This window comes from Chiloscyllium plagiosum, unplaced genomic scaffold (genome assembly GCF_037043375.1).
Source record: "Chiloscyllium plagiosum isolate Xiang-an unplaced genomic scaffold, Cpla_swu_hap1 HiC_scaffold_20, whole genome shotgun sequence".
Lineage (NCBI taxonomy): Eukaryota > Metazoa > Chordata > Chondrichthyes > Orectolobiformes > Hemiscylliidae > Chiloscyllium > Chiloscyllium plagiosum.
This window is the reverse complement of record NW_028270158.1, coordinates 8,736,552-8,750,612: the sequence shown is the minus strand read 5'-3', so window position 1 is coordinate 8,750,612 and position 14,061 is coordinate 8,736,552. Positions and strand designations below refer to the sequence as shown.

The 14,061-nt window shown below is 37.4% G+C and overlaps 1 protein-coding gene across 7 annotated transcripts in view; it reads right to left on the bottom strand.

The window, feature by feature from the left end:
• LOC122560876 (bromodomain-containing protein 8) overlaps window positions 1-14,061 on the bottom strand; it is a 91,762-nt gene that overhangs the window by 43,701 nt on the left and 34,000 nt on the right. For all 7 annotated transcript variants that reach the window (XM_087997642.1, XM_043712073.2, XM_087997637.1 and 4 more), the window contains 6 exons: window positions 12,542-12,588; window positions 9,605-9,822; window positions 8,225-8,317; window positions 5,066-5,134; window positions 2,186-2,363; window positions 44-148 (listed from right to left, as the gene is read on the bottom strand). In XM_087997642.1, coding sequence (XP_087853768.1) covers window positions 44-148; window positions 2,186-2,363; window positions 5,066-5,134; window positions 8,225-8,317; window positions 9,605-9,822; window positions 12,542-12,588 — 710 coding nt within the window. The remainder of the gene's footprint in view (window positions 1-43; window positions 149-2,185; window positions 2,364-5,065; window positions 5,135-8,224; window positions 8,318-9,604; window positions 9,823-12,541; window positions 12,589-14,061) is intronic.

Genomic DNA, 14,061 nt, shown 5'->3' with positions numbered 1-14,061 from the left:
TCTGACTCTCCATAAGATATTTGTGCTGCGGATATACACTGACCTTCTCTGCAGAATCCTGCTTTCGAGTTGAATCACGCCCACGCAAGCTCTTAGCACTGATTCCGGACTCGGACGTTTGCATTATTAACTGTGTGGCTAGGAATTGCTAAGAGTGGTAGAGAAAAACACATATTAGGGGACCATTCTAAACCAGAACGGGTTCAATATCGAACCAAATTCAAATCATTTTAAACAATTTTCCTCCACTAAAGGAAGGCAAGGGATTTTATAGTTCTTGCCTCTCCTACTCTTGCTACCTAAATCACAATCAGGGATTATTTAGGAACTTATTTAGGAAGATTTTCCATCTGAATAATTGCCTGGCGAAATAATCAGATTAGAGGATTAGCTGTGAATTCACAGAGGCTATAAAATTGGCTAAGTAATATAGACATCAAGTCAGGTATTATGGCCAAAACCTAACTTTATGGATGCAAACATTTGGAATCTATTCATGCGTGGGATTTGGGTATCGCTGGCTAGAACAGCATATTGTCCCCAACCATAACTGCAAGGAAGGTGATGGTGACGAATTTTAGAATTGCTGCAGTTTATGCTATGTAGAGACATCCACTGTGCAATTAGTAAGGGAATTCCAAGGTTTTGATGCAGTAATGGTGAAGAATGGCAATATAATTCCAAGGCAGCTTGGCTTATGGCTTGGTGAGCAAGATGCAGGTGGCCATGTTCTCATGCATCTACTTCTCAGTGGTACAGATCTTGGGTTGGCAAGGTGCTGTCAAAGATGCCTGAGTGAATTTCTGCAATGCACCTCATAGGTAGTACACACTGAAGATTTAGAGGGGATTTCAGGAAAATTGCTTTCACCCAGAGGGTGGTGGGAAACCTAGAATATATTGTCTGGAAGTGCAATAGAGATGGGAAACATCACAACCTTTAAAAGGTACATGGAGGAGTACTTGAAATGTCATAACATTCAAGGCTATGGGCTGAGTGCTGGAAAGTCTTTAGTGTCGACACAGGCTCGATGGGCTTAACAGTTTCTTTTGCAATCCATGACTAGTGCTTATGTGGTGGATGGGGTGTCAATTAAATTAACAGAGGAGGGTTCAAAGGAAACATGGGAGTTATATTTGACATTACATGTGGTGAAATAAAACAGTGAACAGAGTGCTGAGGTGTATGGATCAGTGTTGTCAAATAGAAATTACTGATGCGGTGATATAATTTTAGCTACATGCACTAATTTTCATGCAAATTTATCTTACATACACTTGCATTATACAGATACATATATGGCAAACACACATTTTTACTTAAATATTTATCAGACATCTTTGACACTCTAGCATCAAAAATTGCTTGCTCACTTTTGCCTCTAACTTATTTAGAACAAACACACAAAAATTTTAAGCCATATGAATATGAGCATTGAGATAACACAGCCAACAATGATATCCACAATTCATTTTTTACTTTCTAATCCGATTTCCAATGAGTCCTATCTGCCTAATTGCTGAGATGTTGATCACTATTTGCACAGCTAGATCACAAAAACATTTGACCTGCAGATTGTAGGAAGAGTCCACAATATATAGTTGAGACCATTTAAATAAGCTCAGATCACATCACTAAAAACAAATATATATTTTGCAGCCATTGCATTACTTCATCGCACTGAGCACAAATCACAGAATCTCGACACTGCGGATGCAGGCCAACCCTCCAAAGAGCATCCCAAGCAGACCCACTCCATCCTTGTAACCCTACACTTCCTACAGCTAACCCACCTAGCCTACACATCTCTGGACACTATAGTCAATTTAACATGGCCAATCCACCTAACCTGGACTGTGGGAGGAAAACCATGCAGACATGGTGAGAATGTGTAAACTCCACATAGACAGTCACCAAGGCTGGAATTTAACCCGGGTCCCTGGTGCTGTGAGGCAGCAGTGCTAACCACTGAACTTGCATGCCGTCCCTCAATTGTAAAAACTATGAATTATAAAGTTACTATCAGAGACAGTTAAGGTTAGGAATGACAATGTTAACACTTGGACCTAATTGTGGTTAGTCAATTGACATATTTGAAACAAAGGATTTTTAAAAATAATTGTGTGAGAGTTAGTCCAGTCTCTATTTAAATGTAATTACATATGACCATTTAGACGTGGATTACCTGAATTTGCTCCAAGACATCTCTTTGCATTTCTAATGCCATGTGATACACATCATGGTCTGAGCTATTATACATTACTGCATTCTGGAACATAAGCATTATGTCTCGCTGAAACTCTGCTGTTGTGCGGATTAAACCAGTCTCAATATTTTTCTTTATTGTAGATAAATCCATTGGTCTGAAAAAATAACATGAAACAGTCATCAGTAGAATCAGTCTTCTTCTCTAGCATTATCAGTTTCCCAAGGAATAATTTCTTGATGTTCCTCAGCCACATTATGGAGATTTAAACAATCCTTAGATAAGCACATGGATGATTTTGGGATAGTGAAGGGGGAGGAGCTGAGAATAGTTCACAGGTCGGTGCAACATCGAGGGCCGAAGGGTCTGTTCTGCGCTCTTTTGTTCTATGTTCTAATGATCATTCTTTACACTGTGATAAAACTGCAACAAAATCTCACTGTGCATACATAATTCTGAATTTTCTACAAATTCTTATCACTATGATCTGCTATGATACAGCATCTGGTTAAAATCACCCTTATCTTTCCTTGTCATGGTTCCTGTGGTCTCTGCATAGTAAAAACCTCTTCAACACTGTAAATAAATGAATTTAGTGCACAGGATTTTGATATTTTCTGAGTTGTTAGATCAACAGAATTAAGAATCAAACCCACTGACATCATAGAATCACTACAGTGCAGAAAGAAGCGTTAAGCCCATTGAGTCTGCAACAATCTTCCAAAAAACATCCCACCCAGACCCAGCCCTTTACCCTATTACTGTAACTGTGCCTTTAACATGGCTAATCCATTTTGCCCACATATCCCTGGACACTATGAACAATTTAGAATGGCTAATCCATCTAAGCTGGACATCTTTCGACTGTGGGAGGAAACCCATGCAGACACGGGGAGAATATGCAAACTCCACACAGATAGATACCTGAGGCTGGGATTGAACCCGGGTCCCTGAGGCAGCAGTGCTAACTGATGAACCATCACACGCCCTCTGTTCAAGTCCCACCTTGTCTATTAACATCTCAATACAGGTTGATTAGAAAATATTTAAATCAAACAGAAATCATTGTGTAAATAAAATTTCAAACTCACCAAAGTAAAAGGGATGCAAATGTTTGAAAAAAAGCACACCACTTAAGAAAATGTGGGAAATACACAAAGTATTGATATTTTACTGCACTAAAAACTTATTCCAATTGCACGTTGTATTATGGAAGTTTTGTACTTTGAACTGGGTTGCACGTGGGATTGGATTGAGGCTAGAAAAGGGTAATTTCATATTGGACCCTACAGGTCAGTGAGAGACAACCTTCATCCAATCAGACAGGCTAAGTGTCACACAAAAGGATATATATTAACCCTACAGCATCAGTAAATTCCTCAATCAAAAATTCGTACAACTAGATATATACTCAAAACAAGACACATGGAATAGCAGTCCTTGTCCAAATATTAAGTGACCATGTTCAGTTATTTCCAAATTCCTGAGCTCAAACTAACACAAAAACTAATTCTAATTATATTCCACTTATTGTTCCTTGTGTTGTAAGTTTTCAATTACAACCATAACAATTGTTGTTAACACGATACGTTTTCAAAATGAAAAGGAGGGTTCTTGTACACTGATAGTGTTCCTACCACCTGTGTCAGAGATGTGCAATAACATCTCTGAACACGTCGATTAGGGAGAAAAAGCATCTCAAAGTGAAAAGGAAACATTAATCTATGCCACGCATGCACACCTCTGCACCAAAAATAGAATTTGTAAAGATCCCATAGTATTTCATTTGTTCTCACAGCTGCAAACGTGAAACTTCCAGTCAGCACCTCTCTGCAGCACCAAATCTCCAACTGGAAACTCAGAAATGAAGATCTGTGCAAATGGCTCACAAGTCTAATATGACGCACAACTTTAGAACTATGCATTCTTGGATACTGGTCCATTTACAATGAAAATCTTATTAACACTAAGGACGTTTATGTAAATACATACATACTTGTGTGCATTTTCCTGATGGCTCGGTAACATGCAATTACTTTGCACTTGAAAGTTAAATGGCCAGGTGTACATTTTTGCAAAGAAATTAATAGCTATGACTAAACCGTTAATCTTTATGGAACCTTGATAAATAATTCAGAGTGAAAATTAACATGCTTACACAAGTAAAATAATTTTATATAAAATTCATTAGTATGACATCAATTTTAGGGATTTTTTTCATCACGACCTAACTTTTTAGTTGATAACATTGACATCACGATCCCTTTTACAAAATCAATAGTATAAGTATACATGACTTTGTGTAAACATCTTGAAAAGGAATAAAATCAATACTACCATTACCTAAAAAAGGGCAACAGCAATAAAGAATTATTCCATCAACTATAAACATGCCACAAATAACTCAGGGTAGTTCAACTGTTTTTGCGTTACAGGTGCTTCCATGCACAAATTAAGGCTTTCAAGAGAAGTTAAGTTTAAATCTTTGAAATTCTCTATCCCAGAAAGGTGTGGAGACTCAATCATTGACCTACTCAAGACTGTGATGGATAGATGTCCAACTGTTAAAGAGATCCAAGGGAGATGGGAATGGTGTGGGGAAATGGCGTTGAGGTGAAAGATTATTTGAATAGTAGAGAGGCAAAGTGGCATACTGTTGCTATTTCCAATGTCTAGATGAACTTGCATTTTGCAACCCATTCAAATCTTTACCACCTTTAATATAAACTCTGAACAAAACTATTGTTCAAAACAGCATGGACAACTTTAAGAGTGTACTAAACAACTCTACACATTTTATAGGAGATTCTGTTTGCAAGATATCCTCTTCAAAACCTGCAAAACAATTAAGAATCTGACCTGTGTACAATGCTATGATATCCTGGGGCAATATCATCTGTCACTGGCTGAAGGAATACATTAGCATATCTGTAAAGAGAACACATTTTAGAAACAGAGACAGAAAATGTTGCAAGACACGAATATTGTTCCATGCTCAGCATGCATCTACACGTCTTGAAATGCACAACGAGCTCAAAATCAACACCAAAATCATAGTAAATGGCTCAATATTGTAATGTACAATAATTAAAGAATTTAGATTACAAGTGTAAACTACAAGCAAAGAAAAGCACTATCCACCAGAAATGCATAAAAAGCAAAACAACAGTCCATACTGGCGTTAAACAAAATCACTTAGGAAATTACATCATAATGAATCAACCACACCTAACTCCAGTTATTTCACTGTCAATGTGACACTTTGCTGTTCAAAGTAAAATAGTTGATCAGAACAAATGAAATGGGGAACCGAAAGTGAAAAACCAAAAAATGTAGCTGGAAATAGCTAAGGACTTATAGAAATAACCAGGTTCATTGTGTTATTAAAGGTAAACAGTATTTTAAAAACTTGGAGTTCTGTAAGGAAGTAACAAGTAATGTGGAAAAATGGAATCCTGTACATCTAGTTTCAAGAAAGCTTCTCAAAAGATGCTATGTCAAACATTACTGTGGGAAAATAAAAGCTCATGGTGTACAGGACAACACACCAGCATGGAAAGAGGATTGGTTAACAAACAGGAAACAAAGAATCAGTATAAATGAGTCATTCTTGGGTAGCAAAATGTAATGAGTGGAGTGCCACAGGGAACAGTGCCACTGCCTTAAGTATTTACAATTCATATCAGTGACTTAGATGAAAGAACAATATGTATGGTTGCTAAATTTTCTGATCACACAAAGATAGGGCAGGACATGTGAAGGAAATACAGACAGGCGTGGTGAATGGACAAAAATACAGATGAAGTATAATGAGGGAAAACGTAAACTTGTTCTTTTAGGTGGAGAATAAAAACAGAAACAGTTCTTTTGTTAAGGCCATTATTCTATGGAATTCTCTTCCTCCGACAGCCATGTATGCAGGGTCATCTATTATTTTTAAGCATCAGTTGTATAGATTTGGATTGACAAGACAGTGAAAAGTTATAGGGGTAGACAGAATAGTAAAGGTACAATTAGATTAGCCATGATTGTATCAACTGCTGAAACAGGTTGAAGGGGTCGAATGGCCTACCCTGGCTCCTTATTCTGACATTTAAAAAAAAATCAATTAAAATACACAAATTCTTTTTAAGATAATATATTCATTCAGATTTCACTCAGCAACTGACATTTCTCATTTTCAAAATTTGTTCTTTCATAGGATCTGGACATTGCTGACAGGTCAATATTTGGTCCCCATCCCTAACTGTCTTTGAACTGAGTGGCTTCTTTGGCCATTTCAGAGAATAGCTCAGAGTCAACCACAGAGTTTAGGCATGGGGTCACAGGTAGGGCTGGTCCAGGTAACTGCAGCAGATTGCTTTCCCTAAAGGATGTTAGTCAACCAGATGGGGTTTTATTATCGATAACAGATGTCATGCTGTTACCATAATTAGCATTATATCCCAGATCTATGATTGAATTCAAATGTTATCAGTGTTGCAATGAAATTTGAATCCATGTCCCCAGAACATTGGACTGTGCCTCTGAATTACAAGTCTAGTAACATTATCAGAATGCACTGTCTCTTCTAAACATCCAAAAGAAGGATTTAAACAAATACTGTATTTCACATGATTAAATTTAGTCAAATAAGTTGACTTTTTTTTCTCATACCTTCAGAGCCCTTTTATTTGATGATGAGGAGAATTTTGGGAGCCATTGTGGATGACACCAACATTGGTGGTATATTCAACAGTGAAGGTGGTTATCCAAGATTACAATCTTGATCAACTGGGCCAATGGGTTGAGGAGTGGCAGATAATGTTTAATTTGCACAAATGTGAGGTATTGCATTTGAGTAAAACAAACAAGATAAGGCTCAGGGTAATGCTATTAAACAAAGACATAGGGTCTCGGGTACATAGTCCTTTGAAATTTGCAGGTGAGATAGACAGGGTGGAGAAAGATCTGGTTAGCATACTTGCTTTTATTGCTCAGACCACTGAATATAACAGTTGTGACATCATGTTAAGGTTCTACAGGATGTTGGTGAGGCCACTTAGAAGTGCTGCATAGAGTTCTGGACACCCTGCTATTGGAGAAGGTTCAGAAAAGACTTATAAAGTTGTTACCAGGAATGGAGGGTTTGAGTTATGCAGATGGGCTGGGACCTTTTACTCTGGAGGGTAGGAGGTTGAAGGGTGACCTTAGAGGTTGATAAAATCTTGATGGGCACAGATAAGGTGAAAGGCCTTTTCCCTAGGGTAAAGAAAATCAAAACTAGGGGGCATATTTTTAAGGTGAGAGGAGAAAGATTTAAAAGGGACCTGAAGGGCAACTTTTTCACACAAATGCTTTTCTTATGTGGAATGAACTGCCAGAGGAAGTAGTAGATGGAGGTACAGTTATAACATTTAAAAGACATTTGGATAGGTACATGTACAGGAAAGGTTTAGAGGGATATGGGCCAAGTAGGACTAGCTTAATTTGGAAATATGGTTGGGCCAAAGGGACTGTTTCTGTGCTGTATGACTGAATTATAGCACTTCTTGAAAACCTGGATACAGGTTTGATATTTTGTCCAGAGCTGCAAGAACAGAGATCCTACATTTGGACAATTTCTGTGGAATGTCATTTTTGCTATGTACAACATTTTTTCAGCAAAATGTTAGAGCTGTTGTGCAGATTATTGAAGAAAAGGTAAAGTGAAAATGTTAAAATATTTATTCAGGAAAACCTATTTATCTGAGTGCTTCTGTAAAGAAGTGCCAATGAGAGAGAAGATGCAGCCTGAATTTGAACCTAACAAAGCAGATGCAACCCAAGATTGTATCTATCTGTTTAACCCATCATTATCTTTTGAGGATGATGGGCAACAGTATTTGAGTAGAGTTGCTGAAAAGATTGGAGTACAAAGCGAACAATGACCTTGAGGTGGTTTTCAAGTAGCATCTCAATTAACAGCAGATGGCCAAACTGAAAAATGGCAAATACATTGGATGACACTCTTCCAAAAAGACAAAGATTGGCACTAACCTGTGATTGGCAGCTGCTCTCCACACCAGCATAATAGCTTTTTTCCAGATTTTCTGAGCTTGAATAGCTTCCTGATCTTCACTACAAACGGAACTAGAGAAAAGAAGAAGAGGAAACCAAGTCTAAAAAAAGTTGCAGATATTAAATGTATCATACAATCTTTCTGTACCTTTACAGAAACATTTTATCACCTATACTCAGTTTTATCTTTTACTTTTGTCTGAACCAGTTCTTATTTTTCTGAAGTAGCCCTGTTATTAAAATGCAACCAAGTTGCTGAAATAAAAAGATTTGGTTTCTTTTAAATAACACCATAAATGTAAAAATATTGTTATTAAATTGCAAGTAACTTTGGTTCTGACCAAAACATGTGTTTTCCAACAAGGCTTCATGTGCAAGTTACTTTTTCTAATATATCATGTTCTTAGTAATCCTAGCAAAGTGCAAGAAGTGGATAAAAGGTAGCTGTTTCTATAAATCCAGGCAACGAACTGGAAAGTAATCAGGTATTTTACAATTACACATTTATGTAGAACCATTTATGTCCTCAGGTGCTTGACAGGAGCATTATAAAACAAAATATGACACAGAGTCACAAAAGGAGGTCAGATAACCAAAAGCTTATTCAAAGAAGTAAGTTTTAAGAAGTTAGTTAAAGGAAGAAGGTAAGGTAGAGATACATATAGGATAGGTATTCTAGAGCTTGGGTCTAAGCAAGTGAAAACACAGCTACTAGTATTGGGAGTGTAAAACTAATATGGAAGCCATAATTAGAGAAATGTAGTTATGCTGAGTGTAGAACTGGAGGAGAATACAGCAAGATTTTGGAGATATTTGAAAACAAAGATGAAAACTTTAAAATCAAGATGTTGATGGGCAGAAGTCAATGCAGATCAGTGAGAATAAAGGTGATAGATCTAAGAGACTTTGGTGCAGATTAAGATATGGATAGCAGAGTTTTGGATAATCTCATTTTTACAAGGGTTAAAATGTGGAGACCAGCCAGGAATCCAGTATAATGATCAAGTCTAGAGGTAGTGAATGTATGAATGAGGATTTCAGCAGCTGACGTGCTGAAACTAGGATGATGTTGAACAATGTTACAGATAGGAATAGGCAATTTTTGAGACATTTGCATTTTGGAGGTAGAACGTCATCTCTGGATTAAATATGACATTAAGATTATGATTTCTGTCTTCAAATAAAACTTATGCCATATTTGGGCATTGATTAAAATTGTGCACTGATGAAATATAGTGAGATGGGTTGATACAAAAGTTGTTTGGTGCAAGGCCAAACATATATTGATATGACTATTTTGAGTGAGTTGAATATCATATGATTCCCTCCACTAAGGTTTGGAACAGCTTACAAACTTACAATTGTGAGGAAGCAGGGCTGCTGGGTATTGAATCAGCAAGGACTGAAGACTGCAAATGTGCATTATGAATACTGAAGCCATCATCACTTTCACTGACAGGTGGCTCATTATCGGTTTCTGACATATAGATCTCATTCGGTTCCTCTTCCCTGGCCTCATCCATACTAGCAGCTTCACTGGCTCCATCCTCCTCTTTTGGAACAAGCATCTCTTGCAGCTGTAAACCACATACACATCCATCATTATGCAATTCACATATTTGCCAGTGTAATTTCTTATCTTCTAATACAATGCATTACCATTATCACAATGTGTTGACTTCATAAACTTTGACATATATTTTCTTGTCTCGACCTGATAACCCAAACTCTAGATGTTCAGTCTTGTTTACAGCTTTGATTTCAAGGTACACATAAATCTGGAAACTGTTACCAATATTAATGGATCATGAAATGCATGTGTTTGACAAGCTTCTGTATACTACTAAATACAAATAGGCATCTGTTTTAAATGGGCTAAATGCTTGGCAAAAATAGAACGCTATTCTAACACATTAAGTCCTCAAATACTGATGTTTCCATCAGTAATTTCCGAGTTACAATGTACACTTTGAACTTAATGACTCTGAAGAAATATATTGAATATTACAATGAAAATCAGCTCTTTTCCAGATAACATTATTCTGTCATTGGATGCTTTTGTTATTATTCATTCATGGGATGTGGGCATTGCTGGCTGGGCCAGCATTTATCGTTCATCCCTAATTACCCAGCCCAGAGTCCCATGTCGGCTAGATTGGATAACAATGACAGTTTTTCTTTTGTAATGGAGAAATTCGAAACTATGCCTCCAGAACGTTAGTCTGGATTTCTGGATTAGTTGTCCACTAATATAATAGAATATAGAACATAGAACAATACAGCGCAGAACAGGCCCTTATGTTATAACAATTATGTAAGTGGAAGACTTCCACGCCCAAAAAATGTTTAGGGAATCTATTGAAAGGAGGAGAAATGTCTTTTCTCCAGATATTGTGAACCTTTGGAATTCTCTACTCAACAGTGCTGTGGATTCTACGTCTTTGAGTATATTCAAGATAATATGACAGACAGTGCAGGAAGGTAGAGAAGAAGAAAACAAAATCAACAATAATCTCGCTGATGTCAGTGAAGTTGCATTTGGTAGCAACTAAATGCCAAATACCATTTTTCCTATGACCAGATAACAGGGCAGATTAAAAACTGCTAGTCTACTGGAACTGAAAAACAGTGAATGGTTGTTACTGTGCATGTTGGTGGACAAAACAACTGGTTTCTTGGTCTCTGACGATACTACCTTTGAAGTGGTTACTATGGAATACACAACAGCTAAACAATTGACTGACACTCACTACTCACTACCTGATGAAGCAGCAAGTGATTAATTTCTGCTAATCACTTTTCTTGGGTCATACATTTAACATCAAGAATTCTCAAAAGCAAAGTCGCAATTGTTTTGTTCCATAATGCAGCACCTTTATGGGTACAGTATACATAAAGCAGCATTTTTCAAACTATTTCCCCCAGAGAATCCAAATTGAGGCTTGAAAATTGTTTCAAACTCTGATTGAAAACGAAGAAGGTAGAAAAGAGGACTGAGAGCTTAATCCTGTCAGTGTGGGAACACAGCTGTTGTAAATTGGTCAGCTTATGGAACCTCTAAATTTCAGCCTGCAACCCCCTTGAGGTGGTGGGCCCCACTTTATGTTAAGACTATGTTAATGTCAGTCATGGCTCAAGATACTGTGCTCAGCTCCCAGCCCATGGCTCAGGTGCAAATCTCAAGGTTGACACTCCAGCACTGGAGGCGTGCTGCACAGCCAGAGATATCAGCTTTCAGAAGCAACATCAATTCAAAGCCCCAGTTGCCTGGAGTTTCAACTAGTGCCTATGGCACCAGTGCAAATAAACAGGAGAGCTCTCCAAGGTTTCCAAACTAATATTTATCTCATGATCAGAAGAAAATAAAGATTTTTTAAAAATGTATTGCTGATTATCACGCTGCTGTTTGTAGAGATTTTCTAAGCATAAACTAGCTGCTACATTTCCTACATTACAACAATGACTGCAATGCAAATTAAGTGTGCTGGATTTGCTTTAAAGCACGTTGAGATATCTGGCATTTGTGGAAAGTACAATTAGTAACAGAAGCCTAGATTACTAATCCAGGGACACAATTTCAAATCTCATCAAAGATGAATTTTAATTGAGTTAATTAAATAATTTTGGAATAAAAAAATCTTGTATCAGTAACTATGACTGTGTAACTCTGGTAGAGATTTTGCCATGATACTTGAGTGTTAACTGCCTCGACAATTGGAGGCCACTTGCCAACCAAGTTGTACTCTTTCATACAGAATAAATGCTATTTCACCCCTTATTTTGGTGCTTCTTGTGAATTACCTTCATAAGCACAAGATAAAACATTTTTACGTGTCTTTTTTTTGATTCATATATGATTAATAAAAATGATTCATGAAAATGCATCACTAATAATCACTCAATTTAAGACAAATTCTCTACATTGTACCCTCCTTTTATATCTGAGACAGGGATTCTTAAAATGCAGAACATTGGGCATTCATACTAAATTGTTATTGTCTCTTTCTCAACTTTAACTATTCATATTATTCATATGGTAATAAGCTTGCCTTTAAAATAAACAAATAACAATTTGTTAATATGTGAAACTGGATGGTACATGACACATGGATAACAAAGACAGCCTAGTTCCAGTATAAGGGAAATGGCACTTAAGTTTAACAATACTGTTAAGATGATTTGATGAAGCTAGACTCGATATCACAGCAGGTACAAATCTTGCTTTTCTTACAATAGAAAAACTCATTACTCATTCAATATCCAAAGTGGGATGATACAAGCACGGAGGTACAATACCTTGATTTGACCCTTTACAACTACTCCACTCTCTTCCTTTGTGGATTCTGAAAGTTTCAAAAAAATTCTAGTATTAACTTTAATGCAATTATTAAATTATTATTAATTTATGGCATACATAAATATACTTTCTGAGCATATTCCATCGAGGAAGGTCATCACCATCTTGGTCAATAAAAAGACAAAATGGTGTGACTATGCCTAAAATAAAATGCTGGAGAAACTCAGGTCTGGCAGCATCTGACGAGAGAAAAACAGAGTTGAGGTCAGTGAGCCTTTGGGAATTATTTATGTTGATGAGTCGCTGGTGGGATTATATAGAGATGGGGCCCTGGGAGACAGCGCAAGCAAGCGAGCAAGAGAACACGAGACAGAGATTGCTTATGATAAGCCAAGAGAAAAGTGGTAGGTAAAGTGGTAGCATGAAGTGCAAATGATTGGCTGTATAGGAGCAACGCATAGAAGACAGAATCTAGGAGTGTGGGGAATGGCAGTAAGCATAGAGGAGAGTGTTCATGTTTTGAAATTGTTTTCAGATGTTGAGTTCTGAAGGCAGATAGGCAGAAAATGAGGTGCTACTCCTCCACCTTGCATTGGCTGCCTGGAGCACTGTAGCAGGCCTGTGGACAGAAATGCTGGCCAGTGTGGTGTGTGGAAGTGGTAGACAACTGAAAGTTCAGGGTCAATTTTACAAGATGTGGTGTTCAGTAAAGTGGTCACCCCATCTGCAATGCATCTCTCCAACATACAGGAGACCATATTGTGAGCAGTGAATACAGTAGACTAGATTGAACGAAGTGCAGGTAAATCGCTGCTTCACCTGAAAGATGTGGCTGGGGCCTTGCATAGTCAGGAGGGAGGAAGTAAATAGGCAAATATATTCCGCAATTGCATGGGCAGGTACTGTAGGGGTGTGGGGAGGTCCTGGGAGAAGAGAGGAGAGGACCAGAACATCCCTCAGGAATAGTCCCTACGGAATGTTGATGAGAGACAAGGAAAATGCATGTCTGGTGGTATTACTCTTTTCCCACCACATTTTAAAAACGTTTCTGCAAAAATTCTCTCATAAGAAACAACTAAAATTAATAGAAAATATATCCACGAATGCAGATTTATCAAATTGCTTGTCAAGTGCTTTGACAAAGTGAGGATGGTTTGCCAAGATTACAATGACACTGAAATGGAGGACATTGGTTAGTATCTGAAAATATTCACAAGATTGGTCCCTAATTTCACCACCATCAAAAGGCAATTGAAATGAGCCATAATCTTCTCAAGGGCAATAATGACAGACAATTAATGATAGTCTTGTCACCAATAAATGATCAAAAAAAAAGGCCAGATGTCTTTCCACAGAGGAAAGAAACCCATGGCAACCAATTCTACTGAATGCTGAATGAGTGGCATAAGCTACAGTGAAACGAATGAAATGGCTGAATGAAAGACTTTCTTTTAATTCATTCATGGGAAATAGGTATTGCTGGCTGATTGATATTTCACTAGCCACCTTCAGTACAAAT